General features: G+C 40.1%; 1 protein-coding gene across 4 annotated transcripts in view; it reads right to left on the bottom strand.

The window, feature by feature from the left end:
• The window catches only part of LOC139927816 (A-kinase anchor protein 13-like), a 56,917-nt gene extending 38,690 nt beyond the window's left edge, over positions 1–18,227 (bottom strand). For all 4 annotated transcript variants that reach the window (XM_071920102.2, XM_071920104.2, XM_078282982.1 and 1 more), the window contains exons 1-3: positions 17,678–18,227; positions 13,126–13,202; positions 697–772 (exon numbers count right to left, since the gene is read on the bottom strand). In XM_071920102.2, coding sequence (XP_071776203.2) covers positions 697–772; positions 13,126–13,202; positions 17,678–18,143 — 619 coding nt within the window. In that variant the 5' untranslated portion in view covers positions 18,144–18,227. The remainder of the gene's footprint in view (positions 1–696; positions 773–13,125; positions 13,203–17,677) is intronic.
• Positions 18,228–18,559: the final 332 nt, after the last annotated feature.

The following is an 18,559-nucleotide window of genomic DNA, read 5'->3' as shown; positions in this document are numbered from 1 at the left end:
TATGCAGTGAAGTTGTTAACAGGCAATTCATGTTTTTTTTGCTGCTTTGATATTGCCTTTCATAGCATTACATATTTTTTCCCCCTATTAGTTATTAATTAGTTTTAGTAGGCTAAAACACAAATATTATAAGAAATAGTTTTTCTCTTTCTCAAACATAAAAACAAAGTGCAGCAAGACTGGTGCTCTCTTCTCAGTACTAATGCATTCACTCATTAAAAATAACAACTAAAGTGCATATTTTCTGAGATCCAATAATGATGAAAACAAATGAGAAAATGCCCACATTTTACAGGGTCGTTAAAATTGCATACCCACTCCTAGAATAGAAGTCCCTCTGATCTTTCCCTACTTCTCCCATTCAATGAGAGAAATTAGTCTTTTTTTGTCCTGCCAGTTTTTTGAAAGTTGGTGCAACTGCCATCTTATCATCAACAGTATCAACTTATTTTTGAACAAGCTATTTCTTTGTCATCACTCGCCACCTTTCGTCTCTGTCTGTCTCTCTCTCTCTCCCTCCCTGTCTGCTCTCCCGTCTCACAGCACCGCCACAGCACAGTAGAGGTACTGATCTACTCTACAATAAATATGTAATCAATCAAACTGCATCATATCCATCATATCAGAGGTGGACGATTCTGACAGGACCAGATCATCACCCATATGGAGTTTCATGGCTGACAGTCTTAGTCTTACCTGTACATGGTGTTACTGTTGTGTTGGCTTCAGGGCAAGGCTGGAGAGGGTAGAAAGTGTCCCTTTCCCTCTGGATCTAACAAAGAGAGGAAGAAGAAGAGGAAGAAGAAGAAGAAGAAGAAGAAGAAGGATAATGGATTGTTAATGAATAAAAACTATCTTAATCCAGTCCTAAATTGCGCACAAAGCTTTCTTTACAATATCAAATATGAGATTAGAACTTGTTTGTAGAAATTGTTTTCCACTTTCTTTGTTTCATTAATGCCCTGTAGATTCCATGAAAAGAATAGATCAACCAATATGTAGAACCGTTTTTGTTGAGTGCACCCAGTGTCACAGTATCACACCCACTTGTTAGTCAGCTGGACATGTGACTACTGCATGCTGCACACACACTCCTCCCACCCGCACATGCAGTGTGTATGTGTGCGTCTTTATGTTTACATCATGTTTGAACTCTTAGCGTGAGCATATCAAGATGTATGCAAGTAATCAAGACACTGCCTAACACACACATACACACACACACACACACACACACACACACACACACACACACACAGAGGTCACAAGCAGATCATTGTTCCACCCCTGCAGCTACACACAGCCAGTCCAGTGTAATGTCAAAGAAATGTAGGAGGGGGGTTCTCTAGGAGACTTCTGTATTATACACACACACACACACACACACACAAACACACACACACACACACACAGAGAGAGACAAAAGGAGGGAACCTCTCATTGGCAGTGTTACCACACCACAGGCAGACAGCCACATACACACACAGAGCAAAAATCCACATTTCTTAACTTTTTCGTCTTTTCGTCGTTTCGTCCGTATTTTTAACATTTTATCTATTCTATTCATTTTAAGAATGTCTCTCCACCAGATATTTGAAACAACATGGGGACCAAAATCTGCATTTGCTCAAAAACCAACTAGTCATTAGTGCTGATCAATTCCTATATTAACTAAATGTAAGCTGGCTCTTTAGCTTCGGGCAAGGGAAACCCACTGGTTTGAATGAGGAATGCTAACAACGCTAACAAACTGTTCTTCGGGCCAAACTGAGCCGATGAACAAACTTTTCCCCACCGATGTGACAAGTGCCGTGGAAGTGATGCAGAAGTTAAAAAAAGCAGAGGGGAGGAGAGGACATGACCACAGATTAGATGAACTAACTCAGATTAGATTCAATTAGATAAACGGTTATCAAAATTCAGTCAGCAGAAATGTGCTGTTTACCGGAAATAGTCTGTTAATTTTGATATACACTGCCCGTCAAAAGTTTTGGGACACCTGCTTGAATGTACTATGTTCATTCTCTTAAAGCCATTTTGATCTAAAGGCTTATGCTTGAATGCTTGAAATTAGTTTCTTAGGCAAATATAAATAGTGAAGTTGATCCTATGTATGAATTTCTTTCCAAAGCCTTTGCCTTTCCATCAAGGCAAAGGGTGGCCACTTTAAAGAATCTAAAATATAAGATAGTTTTGATTTGTTTAACACTTTTTTTGGTCGCTGCATAATTCCATTTGTGTTATTTCATAGTTTTGATGTCTTTACTGTTATTCTAAAACGTGGAAAATAGTAAAAATAAAGAAAAATACAACAAAAAAATACTACAAACACACACACATACACACACACACACACACTTACACATGCATGCACAGAGGGGGGTCAGCTGTGTGCAACAGAAGAGCACTGGGAAAATGTTTTTGTATGGTTGCCTTGATGCTTTGATGCTGTGTGAGAAGACGCAGCCTTTAAAAATAAGATAAACCACCATGTTTCATGATTTGAGGCTTGACTTTAAATTATAGTCAAGATCCCAAGGTGTCCAAAGATACCAAATATGTCATGCTGAATTACAGGGACATGTGTATAAAATGATGCACAAACATCTAGATTTTTTTCCATTTGATGTGATGGTGCAGCCAGAAAAAAACATGGCGCTTTGGGTTTGAATATCTCACTCAATATAAGCAGCTATAGCTTCAATGAAGCGTTGGAACGAGCAGATACAGAATATGTATGTGACATTGTCATACGGTACGTTTTTTTTTCTAACTTTGAAGCCACTTAAGACGGAATTTAAGGGGAAACTCAGGGTCCAAGGGGTTAAATACTTTGGGAACCGCTGTCTTAACATTAACTTTAAGTTTGTTCTTTTTTTTTTCAGTGCAAATAAAGCAAGAGAGAGAGAGAGAGAGAGAGAGAGTTGGTGAGAGGCTGCTCTGCTTGGATTTCATCTGAGATCACCTCACTGTATTGTTTCTGTGCGTTAGGCGGCCCGAACGCAAACAAGTTTAAATAAAGCAAGGACATTTGGAAAGCAAGTCCAAAGCACCAGACCGAGCTAATGATGTACAAGGATAGGCATTTCAACAACGACAAGCCATTTGCCTACAACACAGTCAATGCTGATCGATGGTCGATCGATGGACCGACGGTCGATTGACAGCCAAAGGCGATGCATGCTGGCCAATCCCAATCAAGATTGCGACTGATATAGACAACTTTGCCCCCCCCCCAAAAAAAAGACAACCTACACCAAAACCAACACACAGAAGCGTCCCACTACTTCCAAACAAACTGTGAAATCTATCGTTATGTGTGATGCAATGTGTTTTCAAAATGTGTTGGGATTTTAAAAGTCACCCCACCGGTCTGTTGTGTAATTCCTGTAGGCCAAGCCATCAGAATGACCTCATATCTAGTTGTCTGATCATTAATCACCGACGCCAATGACTCCTTTGTCCACTTGTCTCAATAGAACTGTTGTCCCGGCTCCATGTTCTCCGCTCTGTCTATTATCAACATCCTGCAGAAAAGTCGGATCGGCGCAAAAAGCAGACTCTCCAGCACGTGGGAGACAACGGGCCTCATTTATCAATCCGCTCCCGTGCTGCTTGGACAGTGCAGCCACACTGAACTCTTGCTCCACTTCTATCAACCTCGCGGACACAAGCCGAAACATTTGTGTTTCTGCCGTTTCCCTGATGAATCCCACACGTCATGTGACAATGTAAGAACATGAGGACACGTCATGCTCTCACAACTTTCTTGATGGATCGCCACTGTTTGTTTTGCTCATGTTTCATTTTGGGCTTGCTTGTTGAGAACTTGTTGTGAATATATAGCACACATATTATATCCTTGGGTTCAACCAAATTGGGTTTTTGAAGGCCGATGGTGAACTTTCAATTCGGCAATTTTCATGTGCCAAAATGTTTTAAGGTATTCAGTTTTATTATTGTCAGGGTAGAAATGCCTCTGAAACAGTATTTAGACCATCATGGGACACTAAAACTCTCCACTGAAACCATTAGGTGGTAGGTGAAACTCTGGGATACATTACTGCCTTTACATGAAGAATTCATTGACAAAAACAAAATATTGAACAATTAAATAAATAATTAAATAAATAAAGTTTTCCAGACTGTTCTATGTTGCTCTGGTCAGGGCAGATCCTCCATCATATCAGAGGTAGACAACACTGACTGGCCAATATCTGATATTTGATAAAAGGCCAATATCAGCAAACTGATCCATCAGTCTAACCCCATTAGGTACGATGGAAGTTTGCATCATAAATGAGCTACAAGGATCTAAACTTAATGGGCAGTGCAGTACCAAATTACACATCTTCGCCTATTTTATCAAACACATCTATAAAGTCTTAATAACCTGTGTCTCTATAAAGTCATTTTATTTTAACATATTATCATATGATCAGAATATCATAAATATGCACATAAATGTTTTCCAAAAACGTGCAATGCTTGATTTTCAATAAGACTTCTGAACAAAATCATTTACATCTTGTTTGGTAAATGCTACTGTAACACAAAAAATGGAAACATGAGGTTTTTCTAGCTTAATTTGATATTTCTGAAGATTTTTAATGACATTTAATGACAAATTGTATCCAGTAGAGAGAGAGTTGAGGGAGACAGAGTAGACGTGGTCACTTAACTATTGTAAATCTATTGAATGTACTGCCAGTGGGGTTGGTGACATGTTTAAACTGCAGCTCTGCCGCACACCCATGAGATGGAAATGGCAATTCAACTGTAACAGTAATAATGATTTAAAAATAGAGGTAGAAATACCTATAGAATCAATTGCTCACTAAAGGAGTGGAGGCCTGGTTTTAGAACAGGACCTGATGTTTATTGTCTGTGAGTTTAACCATGACTTTATCTTCCACCGATAACCTTTCTAATCTGAAGCTTAGGCCAGTGGTTCTCAAAGGTCTGGGAACCCCCAGGTCTTTGTAGTCCCCAGCAAAATGAGAAATAGTTTAATTTCATCAATCTTATCAAATGACTGTATGTGGCCTAATGTTTGGAGATGTCTGTGATATGAAAATGTTTAAGAACCCGCCGCCTTGGGTCCCCAGTAGATCATTGGCTCCAACACTCCATGCTCCACTTCAGTATACACTATGTTGAGTCATAATAGGCTCCATGCTAACACTTTAGCATACACTATGTTGAGTGATACTAAGCTCCATGCTAATACTTAAACATGCACTATGTTGAATGATAGTAGGCGCCACGCTAACACTTTAGCATACACTAAGTTGAGTGATAGGCCACTAGCATTATCTCAGAAGTTGAAAATGAGAACTTGTGGCAGCTCTAAAGCTAAATGCTAAGTAATCTGATCTAAATGATATGCCAAGTCTGCAGGTTTGAGTAGGAGAAAGGTAAAATTACCACCAGATATGATACAAAAATAACGTACTGTTTTGTACTAGCCAGGGCCACTTCGTTTCCACATGAAGTGAAGATGGTGGGCAATGGGAGACTGTGTAGAGGTAAAAATCAATCTGTAGGCCATATAATATAAAAACACAAAAACAGCTTTTTATTACAGGTCTTCTTGCTTTGGATAATGCTAGTGGCCTACTATCACGAAACATAGTGTCTGCTAAAGTGTTAGCATGGAGCACTGGAGCCAATGATCTACCAGGGACCTATAGATGATTTTGGGGTTTATGTTGTCATCAATTAACAGCTAAGTTGACCAGCCAGACAATAACCAAAAAGTTCCTTTAAGTATAGTATAGATGCCTGTCGTCTCCTTTTGATTAGCCTATGAGTTCTGTTGTGTGTTAATCTACACAGTGAGAACCAGCTAGTGATACAGAGGTCCACTTAGCTGCCATGCAAGGTGATAAGGATGTTGATTTCTGTCTGGTGGTCATGGGATAAATTTGCAGACCTGATGTTCTTCAAGGAGGGTTCTTCCAAGAGGTTATGGTGATGGTTCTATACACCCATAATGACTCAAAGAAGCATCTGAATTGTTCATATAAAAAAAAACATTTCTTAAAGGGGTTTTTAAAGTACGAAAAAGGGTTCTACTAAGGGTTCTGCCTTGAGAACTGTTTCTGTTACTATATTGAACACTTTAAGAGTGTATGAACACACATTGCTTTTTCCTCAGATGTGGAGCACAGGATTGGACCCTGATTACATGTACTCTGACAGTGATTCCTGGTCGATACATGTCCACATCATGACAATTCAATGGCAGTGAATGGAGAAAGAAAACAAACACAATTCTCCAATCGTCTCTCATGGAGCACCAGAGCAACAGATAACAGAGAATCACTGATTTTGGGGTTATATCATCAAGAAGCTACACAACCCAAGGTACTACCAAAGTTCAACACCACTTTAAACAGAATCACTGCAGTCAGATGAAAACCCCTAAAAAAGTCTAAAAAAAGTTAACTTGTCAACCAATAATCAGCCACTAACTTAAACTTCAGACTGACCATGTATTTATGAAACATATACAATGGTCTTCACAGGCCAGAAGCAATATATTGGTGGTACTAGGACATCACAAGTATAACATGAGTTGTCCACACCCTCAAATCCACTGTCAGACATGAAGTTGACCTCAAATGACACGTCTTCCACGGTCTTCTGAGAGCAGGAATAAACACTATGAAGACGTCCTCCAGATGCAGGGAGGATATGAGCAGCGTGGGAACACCAGTCACCAACCATATGCCGCTGCATTTTGGTGTGGCCAGTGAGTCTGTCTCCTCTACCAGCAACTTCGGCCAGTAACTAACCATCATGTGGAGGTTTGCTTCAACTCCCTTCAGATGGTAAATAGTACATATTTCTTGCCCTGGAAAAGAGATATCTACCATTTGAAAAGTTAAGCAAGATCCCTCGTAAAAAAAAAAAGTCTGGCATGAATGTAAAACTCACTGGAGAATATTATTGAATATATTAGATATGTCGATGTTGCTTATATGACTGCAACATTTTTGCGAAAGCAATGATTTGCAATTTTGAAATGATCATCAATGAATCAGGTAATCGTTTTTCTCCAATAAGAGTAAGTAACATTTTGTATTTTCTTTTGTAATGGAAGCCTTCATATTTGTTACACATTTGAGTACACATATTTATAATAGACCCATGTCTTGTAGGACATCATCATCACATCTGACCTATGAAACTATAGATAAAGGGATTCCCTGCATATCAAAACCCTAGCTCCTACAAGCAATCACATTCCAAAAGGACTGGGAGAGTAGGCCTAAGTCTTTTTGGTGCTGTTGATTCATGAATACTGTAATACAACCTTCACAACATGGGGCAGAAGAACTGTCAGCTGTTGATTGTGGGTCTTTATTGGCCTCCATGTTGAACCACGTTAAAACACCATAAAGACAAAATAACTTTAGCTCGCTGTCCCGATTCTTAGGCTTTAACAAGACCAACTTACAGTCTCTGTCCCAATATTTGGGCTTCAAAAGACCAACTTTAGCTCTTTGTAACAATACGCTTGAAAAAGACCAAATTTAGCTCTCTGTCCCAATACTTTGGCTTTAAAAGGCCAACTTTGGCTCTCTGTAACAATACTTAAGCTTTAAAAGGCCAACTTTAACCAGCTGTCCCAATAGTTAGGCTTTAAAAAGACCAACTTTAGCTCTCTGTAACAATACTTAGGCTTTAAAAAGAGCAATATTAGCTTGCTGTCACCAAATTGTCTTTCACATATAAATGGCCTCGGATTCAACATGTACTTTCATGAATATTGTTTGTACCGTCTCAAAACACACACAGACACACCTACCTTAATTAACACCACATCCACCGTCCTCTCTCCTTTGGCACAGAGGCTGTACCTTCGCTTGTGTCTCTCGTACATGCTGGCGGTTTTGCACTGTCAAGACGCAAGAGTCATTCCAACTGTTGGGTGTGGATCGGTGTGCTAAAACCTGGACCACGAATTAGCCACTCCGCAGGTTCAAATCTCAGACAATACCAAACTGTTCCGCCTCTCTCTACTTTCCTGTCTCTCTTGACTGTAACACAGTCTGAAGAACGAATAAAGTCAATGGAGGAGGGTGGAGTGCCCAGAAAAAAACGGTTCGACTTGCAGTGTCCAGAAGTGAGGGGGAAAAAATTGCAGCAATAAAACAACTGAAAAGCCAAACCAAACCAAAGCAAACTAAAGTATATTAAGGTGAACTAAAGCTCTAGTACACAACCAGCATCTTAGTACTGGTAAGAGAGACAAAAAAAAATAAAAAAATGTGACAAATACATGGTTAATTTAAACCAAAATGAACGAATAGCACTGTTTTCCCTCTTCGTAATCGTAATAAAGAGAAACTACAGAACAAGAGGGAAAATGTTCGGTAAACTTAACTAACTTAAATTCACTGCCTTAGCACTGGTAATACAGATTAAAAAAACCAAACCAAAAAACTGTTGATAGTCATGCTAGGTCAAAAGAGAAGCACTGCTTGCCCATTGTCCAATGTATAATCCAGTAATGTCTCCATAGCTTGTGTTCCCTTCTCACAGCAGTTTAGGTCGGAAAATGAGACTCTCTGCCCACATCTGTTCATAACACCGGCCCCTCCCTCCATCCCTCCTTCCCACTCTCTCTTCCTTTTTCCCTTCAGTTCCTCCATTCCGCTCTCTCTCTCTCACACTCCACCCATCACATTTGTCCTTCACTTTAAAACAAAATTCCCTCTCATCCTTCTGCTACCTCGCTCGCAAGCGCTCTAACAATGCCGCTCTATCCACTGAGTGCCTCTCCACTTCTGAAAGACAGAGAGAGAGAGAGAGAGAGAGAGAGAGAGAAAAGACTTACTTTTATCTCCTAGAAAAGAATAAAGAAGTGAAAAGATCGTCTGTCGAATGGGTTAAAGAGATATTCAGGCTACTGTGTTTTAGGAGGGGAGAGAGAATGGATCAAGTTGAGAGAGAGAGAGAGAGAGAGAGAGAGAGAGAGAGAGAGAGCGCATTGAGGTTGCTATTCCAAGAGTGGTATGATTATAGTAGGAGGCTTGCATGCTTCATTTATAATCTACTCTTACTGTGTGATCAAAGCAAATTCAACCTTTTAAATTCTATTTGGCTGTGGTGCATTTTATTTTCCTCTCATCTATTCTGTTCTGTATTCTGCTCCATTTTAATCTATTGCAATAATTTGTCAGAGCTTTTAGAATCGTGACATTTTCTTATAGATAAATGTGCGTTTTGCTACTCTCTATCACTGACTGATATAACACAATAGGCAGCCTATAGCCAGTTCATGAAAGCTTTTACATTTGTTTGTTCCAAACACTCGCTGTCAGGTAGGTTTTTCCCAGGAAGAAATCCTCTGGCAGACAAGAAGTGATGTGTTTTACATTTCTGGATTGTTTGGAATAAACAGAAGAAAATTCAAACTTCAGCAGAAAATCCAAGGAAAAGGACATCACAGTACTGGACATAGCGTTTGACTAGCAAGTGATCTCCGGGAAGTGCAGTGCAGAAACACCACAGTAATGACAGCTTAGCACCAAAGATGGAGACTAAATAAAAAACAACAACAACAAAAAAACACCACAGCAATGACAGCTTAGCTCTAAATCTGGAGACACAATAAAAGAAAAAAAAAATAAAGGATCTCTAGGATTACCACTATAACTACTACAAAACATCCCAAGTCAAAATTCAAAGTAAAGAAAAAACAGCTATTCAACGTTTATTATTATCTTTTACACTGTTATAGGCTCATTTAAACATACTAGCGCTTTTTCCATGTGAGGGCCCATCATAAATCAACCATTTTGGGTCCTTACACCTACTTAACAAAACTAGATCCTGGGTCCTATGGTGAGATGAAAACATTGGCCAACTTACTAATGACCCATGCCGTTCCCTTGTATGCTGTTGAATGAACCTGGATCATCTTAGCTGACAGACTGCACACCACAGGAACATCTCTGCTCTTTGCATGAAATAGATGGCAGGTAATGAACAGGTGGACCTATGCGAAAGCTTTGATCCCTTATTGATTATTATTATTCATCTTATTTCACCTATTAAAGAGGCATTAAGTAATCAATAACCTTTATCGTCCTAACGGCAGTCAGTGTGGTCCACCTCTGATATGATGGAGGTTCCTCCCTCATCACAGCTGGTCAATATGTTTTTATTATTATTATTTTTATAACAGAATACGGCTTTCAGTGGAGAGTTTTTGTGTCCCATGATGGTCTAAATGCTGTTTCAGAGGCTTTTCCACCCTGACCAGAATACAATTCCTGGGGAAACACTGACTACTGGATTTTTGGGAACTTTTGGGCATGAAATTGGTCAGATTTAAATATACTGAATATTGGTACAAACAATATTGGCAACTGGCAGCTTCAATATAGTAATACTGGTATCGGCCTTCAAAGACCCACATTGGTTGAACCCTATTAGCAAGGCAGCTCTGTATATATAGAACACTGAGTGTATGTAGATGCTGTTTTTTAGTAGTGGCTGAGGGTTTTGGTCCACAAAAGTTGTTTTTAGTCCATAAGAGCGTGAAGTGTTGTTACTCACTAACTGGAACAGAGCAGTAACTTGCAGCCAATAAGTGGAAACAACCAACTCCATCTGTTACCAATCAGCCGCACACAAACACAGCTGTCACCATGGTAACAGCTGTACACCATCCAGTTGTGACGCAGAGAGAGGGATTCCAACAGAGATTGAGAGAGAGAGAGAGAGGGAGAGAGGGAGGGAGAGAGCGCAAGAGAGAGACAGACATCTGGAAGTAGTTATACCTGAACTAAACACAAGGTGGAAGCAAAGGACAGCATCAACTACATTGATATCAACAACCTGTGTGTGGGTGTGTGTGTACAGATACAATTATCTAGTCACTGACCAGTGATCTGTGATCTATAATAACTGCCAGATAATGCAATAATTTGTCAAAATTTAATAAAATGTCCCTGGGTTGAAAATAAAATAAATTCACGGATAATGTAAAAGTTCTAAGAGTCAAAGTTCTAACAGGTTTTATTGCAATATTTGTAATTTATTGTAATTTATAGTTTTATATTGTAAAAATATATGTAATACTGTATGTTGCAATGTAATAATTGGTTAATGTAATATTCTGAAGACTAAAGATGTCATATTATTGGGGAATTAGGCTTACATTGACAGGTTTTATTTTTTTATCAATTTTTATTACATCTTCATCCCAATTAAAGGGACATTTTATTACATTTTGACAAATTTGATATTATCCCGAACATTTTTACAAACTTGCTTTGATATGATATTTTACTGAATTTGCTTTTTTATTGTTGTATTATGTGCTTTCTTTCATTCAATTTCTTTTTTTCAAACTGACTGTTTTTGTTTTTGTTTATTTTATTGTTTATAGGAACCTTTTGTGTAGCACTTATTAATACTAGCTCTTTGAGATTTGCTTTTAATGAAGTGCATTATTATCATTTGTATTAAAGACTGAACTAGTCCCTCACATTGCTTCTGTCATCTCTGCTGCATTTTCCTGTTTATTTATACCTCCATCTCTCCTCCTCTTCCTTCCTACCCTCTCTGTCTCTCTCACATGACATCACCCGACGCAGGAAAACAAGACATGGTGAGGTAATCATGTCCAAACTCCACACACACACACACACATACAGACACACACAAACACACACACACACACACACACACAGAGTAAAGGCCCAGGCATGAACATTCCCATATCTCTTATTGTGACCCCAGCCAGTCCCAATGTCCAGGAGGCCAACTACTGCGTCATTTGGATCAGTGACCTTAGCCTGGCCAGGCCAAAAGGCGTGGGGAAGCAGTGTGGATGCGAGTATAGCTGGGCCCATGTTCATATCATCTCAAAGAACAAGCTTATACCCAACATTAGAATTTACAATTAGGCTTTCAGCTCCAGAGTGATTTACAATTAGCGAGCAGGTAGGAGATCAGTGTCTTGCTCGAGGACGCTTCCAGCAGGACACATGGCTGCTGATAGACACCCAGTTCCTGAGTGGCTTCAACTTGGGATGTTCCAGTGATGGGAAGGTAGCTCTAGGCCAGTGATTCTCAACCTTTTCCATATCAAGGATCCCTAATTTAGTTCACATTAAAGCCATGAGATTTTGTCTATTGGACCCAAATCTGACAATATTTTTATTGCCAGAATCCCATGACTATCTGTATTGTAGGCAGAGAGATAACAGTGAAACTATCACCAAAGCAGTCATTCTTCTACATTCTCTAATTGTGTTAACTTCTTTTAAATGAAATAATGGTAAAGTTCAACAATTCATCATTTGCTAGGGACCCCCTGGAACTCCCTCAGGGACCCCTGGTGGTCCCTGGACCCCACGTTGAGAACCACTGCTCTAGGCCACTCTGATGCCCTATATGCATTTAAGTACTGTGTTTGTTTTAGACTAGAATGAAATTTGGTTTTCAGTTTTCAGTTCTTTGCTTTGGTCCGAATAAAAGGATGAGTTAATTTGTTGTTTTCATGCATTCATGCAGTTTGATTTCACAGAGCAAAATTTCAATCAAACTGGTGAATGCAATTGAACCATAATTTATCAACAAAAGCCATGTGGGAGCAGCAATGCTGGAAGTGCTGAAAATAACCTACATCCAGGATCAAACTCATCCTTATTCCTATTATTCACAGTGTGTTTAACTGTGTTGAACTAAATCCACAATGCTACCTGTAATTGGGTGGAATCACGGTCAGATCACCTTTTCCCCTCTAAACAAGTAATAATCAAGAGTCTTGGTTCACCTCTTGATGTATTAAGTGTGTGTAAGATATGATTAGATGGTACATATTCTGATTCCGTTTTTCTAAATGCACTTCTTGCATTTATCCTGGGTTATCCTAGTGCTCATATCCACTCATACACTATGTGATGAAGCACTATGTGAGGAACCTATTTTGTAAAAAAAAACAAAAAAAAAACCCCAAAACACATCATGAATAGGTTTGCCTTGAGTTTATGAACTGTGATGCACTCAATCTATTCTACTAGGCAGTAGCCAGGAGTCCAAGACAAATTTCTCTCAACCTTAGCTCAGTTCAGCTATGCTGAGTTGCTCTAAACTCACCTCCAGAGTGTCTGTGCTGTCTGAGTCGGTCTTGGGCTGTTGAGGCTGTTCTCTCGCTGCTGGGAAAGTCTCTGGCTCTGAGGAGAAGACAAAGAAGATCAGTTCAGCACAGAATCCTATAGAAGACAAGGTGTCCCCCATTAAGTCCCCGTCTGGGCCAACAAGTAACAAATATGTCACCTTCTTTTGGGCTGTTGCTAGAACGCAGCGGTGAGATGCATCATGTTTTGCCAAAATCAGTCAGTGACGTCTGAGCTATTGCGTGTGACACATGAATGAGTGATCAAATGATGTAGTGCCCCCTCTTAGGCTGATCAGTGTAATTTTGAAAATGTGAAAATGCAGCGCTGAGATGCATCATTCTCCCAAGTTTTGTAGTAAACAAACGTGGTAACTTTCAGCAGTGAGAACTATTGCAACTACAACGCTAGCACCGCCGCTATAGAAAATGGGAATGCACACACACATACACACAAAAGTGCAATGTCAACAACATTCATACCGTCATTTTACATTTATATTTTAAGCATTTTTCTAACGGTCTTATCCAAAGTGACTTAGAATGACCACAAGAGGAGAAAAACATACGCTTCAATTCCTAAATCAGCAAAAACTGGCAACCAATTTATGGAGTGCAATGTACAGGCTTTACAATATTCCTCTGATCATATACTGATAATGTAAGAGTGAATGCTCTCAATAAAAGTGAATAACTCTCAATTTCAGGTCCTGAACAACAGTAATAGCTGATTATATAAACTGTGTGGAAAAAGAAAAAGCTCACACTCACATACTCGCAAATACAAGATTGTAATAAGAAGTAACACGTTTCGCTTGGGTTTCCTCTCTTACCTAATGTGCATATTCATATATATATGAAACAGGGAACAGAACATCTTTCAAAATGTAAAAGTGATATTGTCGGCTTCACAGTCACACTGATGAATTACCTTTACCGACTGAATTAGACATCTCCGGACATGTTTTCTATGCCATTTGGAATTGAATGGGCGTGAATGAGCGTGAGAGGTTTGGCAAAACTGATTTTAAACCATCTTCAACTGTTGCGCATGCATGTAAAAACAGTCAGAATTCACATTAAAGGGATAGAAAATGTATAAATGCACAAAAAACTCTGTGGTCACTGAAAATACATGTTATTGTAATAAATACTTTATCCCCAACAGCACAAAGACAAATCCACAAATCGCTGGATGTCACCGCCACAGATAGCATGGAATTTTCATTTATCTCATAAGTAAATAATAATAATTAGTGCATAACCAACTAGCCAGCATAGCTAGTTTAACGTGGCTCCCAGCACATTACACTGGAATACTGTCAAAAAATAACTTTACTCTCCTGTCACACATAAAACTTACATGTCTACCTGTTTCATGTCCACAACACATTTAGAAAAAATACTTTAATGAAAACATTGCTATGTGCTGTTTCAATTTACAAACCATAACCCGCCTTTAAGCCCACAGGTGGCAAGCATCTAACTAGCAATAAACTAGTTTTCACTTGTTTGAAGCTGTAATTTATTAGAATTTGACTCTTTGAGCCTTCTGAGGAAGACTCTACTGATGATGAGTCCTTGGGCTCTGATGAGTCAGAGGATGAGCAGATCTTCTGGTGGAAATAATTAGGGGGTGAAGTGGAAAGCAAGTCCCAGCTTCTCTGTGACCCAGCGGTCTAGCCAAGAACATGCTGGTGCATCACCATATCCAGTGGCCAATAAGAAAGGGCAAGGCATACCCAGTACCCTCCTGGTCAAGTAACAGGCAGACACTTGCAAGGGGAGTGCACTGCCATAATCGGCTGCATAATACAAACCAACCCAGAGGTAATCTACTTTAGATAGTCTAGAACTTGGGCCCATTTAACAATTCATGCAGAGCATTTACTCGTTACTGGTTTGTATGGCCAGGTGAGAACAATGCCATTTGAACTTTGGTGGCACCAAATGAAGCCACCTGAAAATGTGTCCTCTTCCAAGAGAACTGTGGTGTGGTTCGTTTTGTTTTCAAGCCCTGGTTCGCTTGTATTTGGGCAGTGTGAACCTAAATGAACCAAATACAAAAATGCAACAAAGTAAACTTTTCCACTATGGCTCAGACCAAAGAAAACAAACTGTTGAGTGTTTGCACCCTGAGTGTATGACGGGAGAGAACTGGACACGTTTGTCTGGGAAGTGAACCAGATTTATCATTTTCCCTCACACAAAGTAATAATTTATAAATGTAATATAATCTTATGTAAGAGAACACAACAATCTGAAAGAACAGGTTACACACATCTACCTGGCAACCCTGCCTGGCAATCTATTAAGCAAACCATCAAATTGTCAAAATCCCATTTCCCATGTTTCCTTGTTTGTGAAAGACAGGTAATAGACAAAGTATAATTTTTTATCATTATCACCTTGGAAATGGACAAACAGATAATTTTCATTTCAACTAGTGACTATTACAAAGTCGATAGGCTAGTCGAAAGGCACACCGATACCAATTTTACAGAAATTATACCAATGGCTGGAAACATTTTATAGTGCATCAAAGCACATGCCATTGAAGTACGGATATCAGGACAGCTTCATTTGCCAATCTGATTACGAGTACATCAGGGATGGATTGGCGTTGACCCTGATACTACAAATAGTGCAGTGCACCTCTAGTAAACAAATCGTTTAAGAGACTGGAGGCAGTAAAACTCACTGAGAAGCTTTATGCACACACAGAAATGCAACATACATTGGATATCACCAGAGGTCTGACCAAGTCAACTTTGCTCGAGTCCCAAGTCAGTCTCAAGTCTTGAGGCACAAGTCTCAAGTCAAGTCCCAAGTCTAAATGTAGATTACCAAGTCAAGTCCAAGTCAAGTCCATGTCATTAATGTCAAGTCTCAAGTCTAAATGTAGAACACCAAGTCAAGTCAGAACAAATCAAGAGTCCAGTATCAATTTAATATCTTAAAGAAAACTAAATATCTAGGACTTTTCAATGCAATATGGTTTTAATAGGATAAAAACTTGGTAAGAGCATCATGAGTTTGATTTCTATAATCAGTTTCAACTTCAATAAATTCAATCATTCCATACAAATTCAGAAAACAGAATTTAAATTCAGTCGTCTGCTGGAACAAATCTCATCACTTTCAATCTAAGTCATTTACACAAACACAAGATCTCAAGTCAAGACTTTAGAAACCTTTTCAAGTCATCAAAGTACAAGTCAAAGTCAAGTCCCAAGTCACCAGAACCCAAGTCAAGTCAAGTCTCAAGTCTTCTCTTCATGCATCAAGTCTCAAGCAATTCAAACTGTGACTCAGTTTGACTTACTTGACTCGAGTCACTCTGGATATCACACATATCTCTTTAAGAGTTATCTCTTTTAGTTTAAGTGTTGAATAACAGTAGCTGGTTTGTTAAGGATTTCCATTAAATAAAGTGAGCACTAAGTATTGAGCATGTCAGGATGAGGGGTGGTGGGGCTGCGAGGAGATAGAGGAGGATGTGACAGAAGAGAAAAGGAAAGAGAGCTGGCAACACACACACACAAACACACACACACACACACACACACACAGCAGTCAGAGTCAATGCATCATGTCTATTAGAAGATGATGGTGTGGCTAGGCATCTGGCACCATTGTCCTGCTATCAATAAAAAAGACAAAATAAGAGGCACACACACGCGCGCGCACACACACACACACACACAGTGGTTATTTTCATTCATTTTGTAGTTCATTTACACACTTAATAGTCACACATAGTCTGAGTCGCATTAAAAAGATGACCAGTTCTGAACATCCATACTTTAGTACTGTTAGGAAACACACACACACACACACACATTGCTTGTACACCAACATAAACTTGCAGAAATACACACAATGGATGACACACACACTCACGTGTAGACTGGACACTCAAACGCTCACTCATGCTGACGTATGCACACACACACATACACGCACATGCAACAACCATTTCTCAGCCTGCCTCAAATTTCGCTGTCCACTGTAAGTCTTGATGAGATCATCATGTTGCCTGGATACCGTTCCCCATACAAACAGTGGAGCAGGATCAACAACTGACACACTCACACACACACACACACACACACGCACACACACACACACACACAACGTCCCTACCCTGTTAGCGACATTATTCCGATGTGTCTCATGGCTTCCCTCTATTCATTCTGAATAACAATGGCAACAAGGCAGCTTAGACTATCAAAGACTCTTAATTATCAAGGGTGAAATGAAAAAGCGTTGCAAATATCAGACACAATAGAAACCATACAGAGTCCTATTATTATTGTCAATGACCCTGCGTGGACTATTGTTTTATGGCATTTCTGCTTCATTAGGGGGTACACAGTGGAGAGAGAGAGAGAAGAAAGATGGGTGATGGCAGATTTGGACCCATGATGTCTCAAAAATACATGGAACAAGTCATGGAAAAACACGGTCAGAAAACAAAATCAGTACTATTCAGACGCATAGGACAGGATAGTTCATTGGTGAGTCATTTACCTGTCTGAGATCTGTCTTGTGCGGTGATTGTCTCTCTCCTCGCGTCTGACTGTCTCTCTCCAATCGGCCTCTTGCTTTCTCTCTGCTTCCATCCATCCACTGTATCCAGAGTGTTCAAGTCTTTCTCCAGGCCTTGGGACAAACCATCCTCATTATCCGTAGGGATGGGGTGATGACTACCAGTCTCCAAAGGGGTGGTGGCAACAAGCCTCATCTCCTGGGACGACCGGGATCCGCTACTTTCAAGACTCACGGGTGCAGTCGGTTCCTGTGATTCTAGATTTGAATGCACCATAGGGGGCGAGTCGCAGGGAGTAGCGCAAAACGCTGTCCCGTAAAGAGGCAGCACAGAGGGAATGGCCTCATCAGCACGCCGTGTGATATCACCAGCATGAGCCCTCTCGACCTGGCCATCTGGGTGCGGATCACCTTTGCACTTCATAGCCTGACAGTCTGAGTTTGGCATGTCACTGACACCTTCCTCACCGCTCTCTCTTTCCTCTGCCTTACATTCTGAGTCGCCAATGTCTAGAATGTCTTGCGCACGTGTCTGACCGCCTACCTCACCCGGAGCACCAGTTACAGATACTGAAGAGTGATTGTCATCTGTTTCGTGTGTCTCATTCTCTCGAAAATGTGAATCTAGCCGGTGTCCATCGCTCTCTCCTTGTATATCACTCTCTTCCTCACAAACAGGCTGATCTTTGGATAAAAAGCCGGGACCGCTATGCTCTCCAAGTCTGGGATTCTCCTTGGAGCGAGAGCGGAATATGTCAGAGGCCGCTGGACGCTGTCCTGTGTCTATAATAGGGCAGGGGAGTTGGCTATCTTGATACAGCTGGATCTCTGTCTGCATGCGGCCTTGGCTGTCTACCTGGGTCG

This window comes from Centroberyx gerrardi, chromosome 4 (assembly GCF_048128805.1).
Source record: "Centroberyx gerrardi isolate f3 chromosome 4, fCenGer3.hap1.cur.20231027, whole genome shotgun sequence".
Taxonomy (NCBI): domain Eukaryota; kingdom Metazoa; phylum Chordata; class Actinopteri; order Beryciformes; family Berycidae; genus Centroberyx; species Centroberyx gerrardi.
The sequence above is the reverse complement of the archived record's forward strand: the minus strand, read 5'-3'. Positions and strand labels throughout refer to the sequence as shown.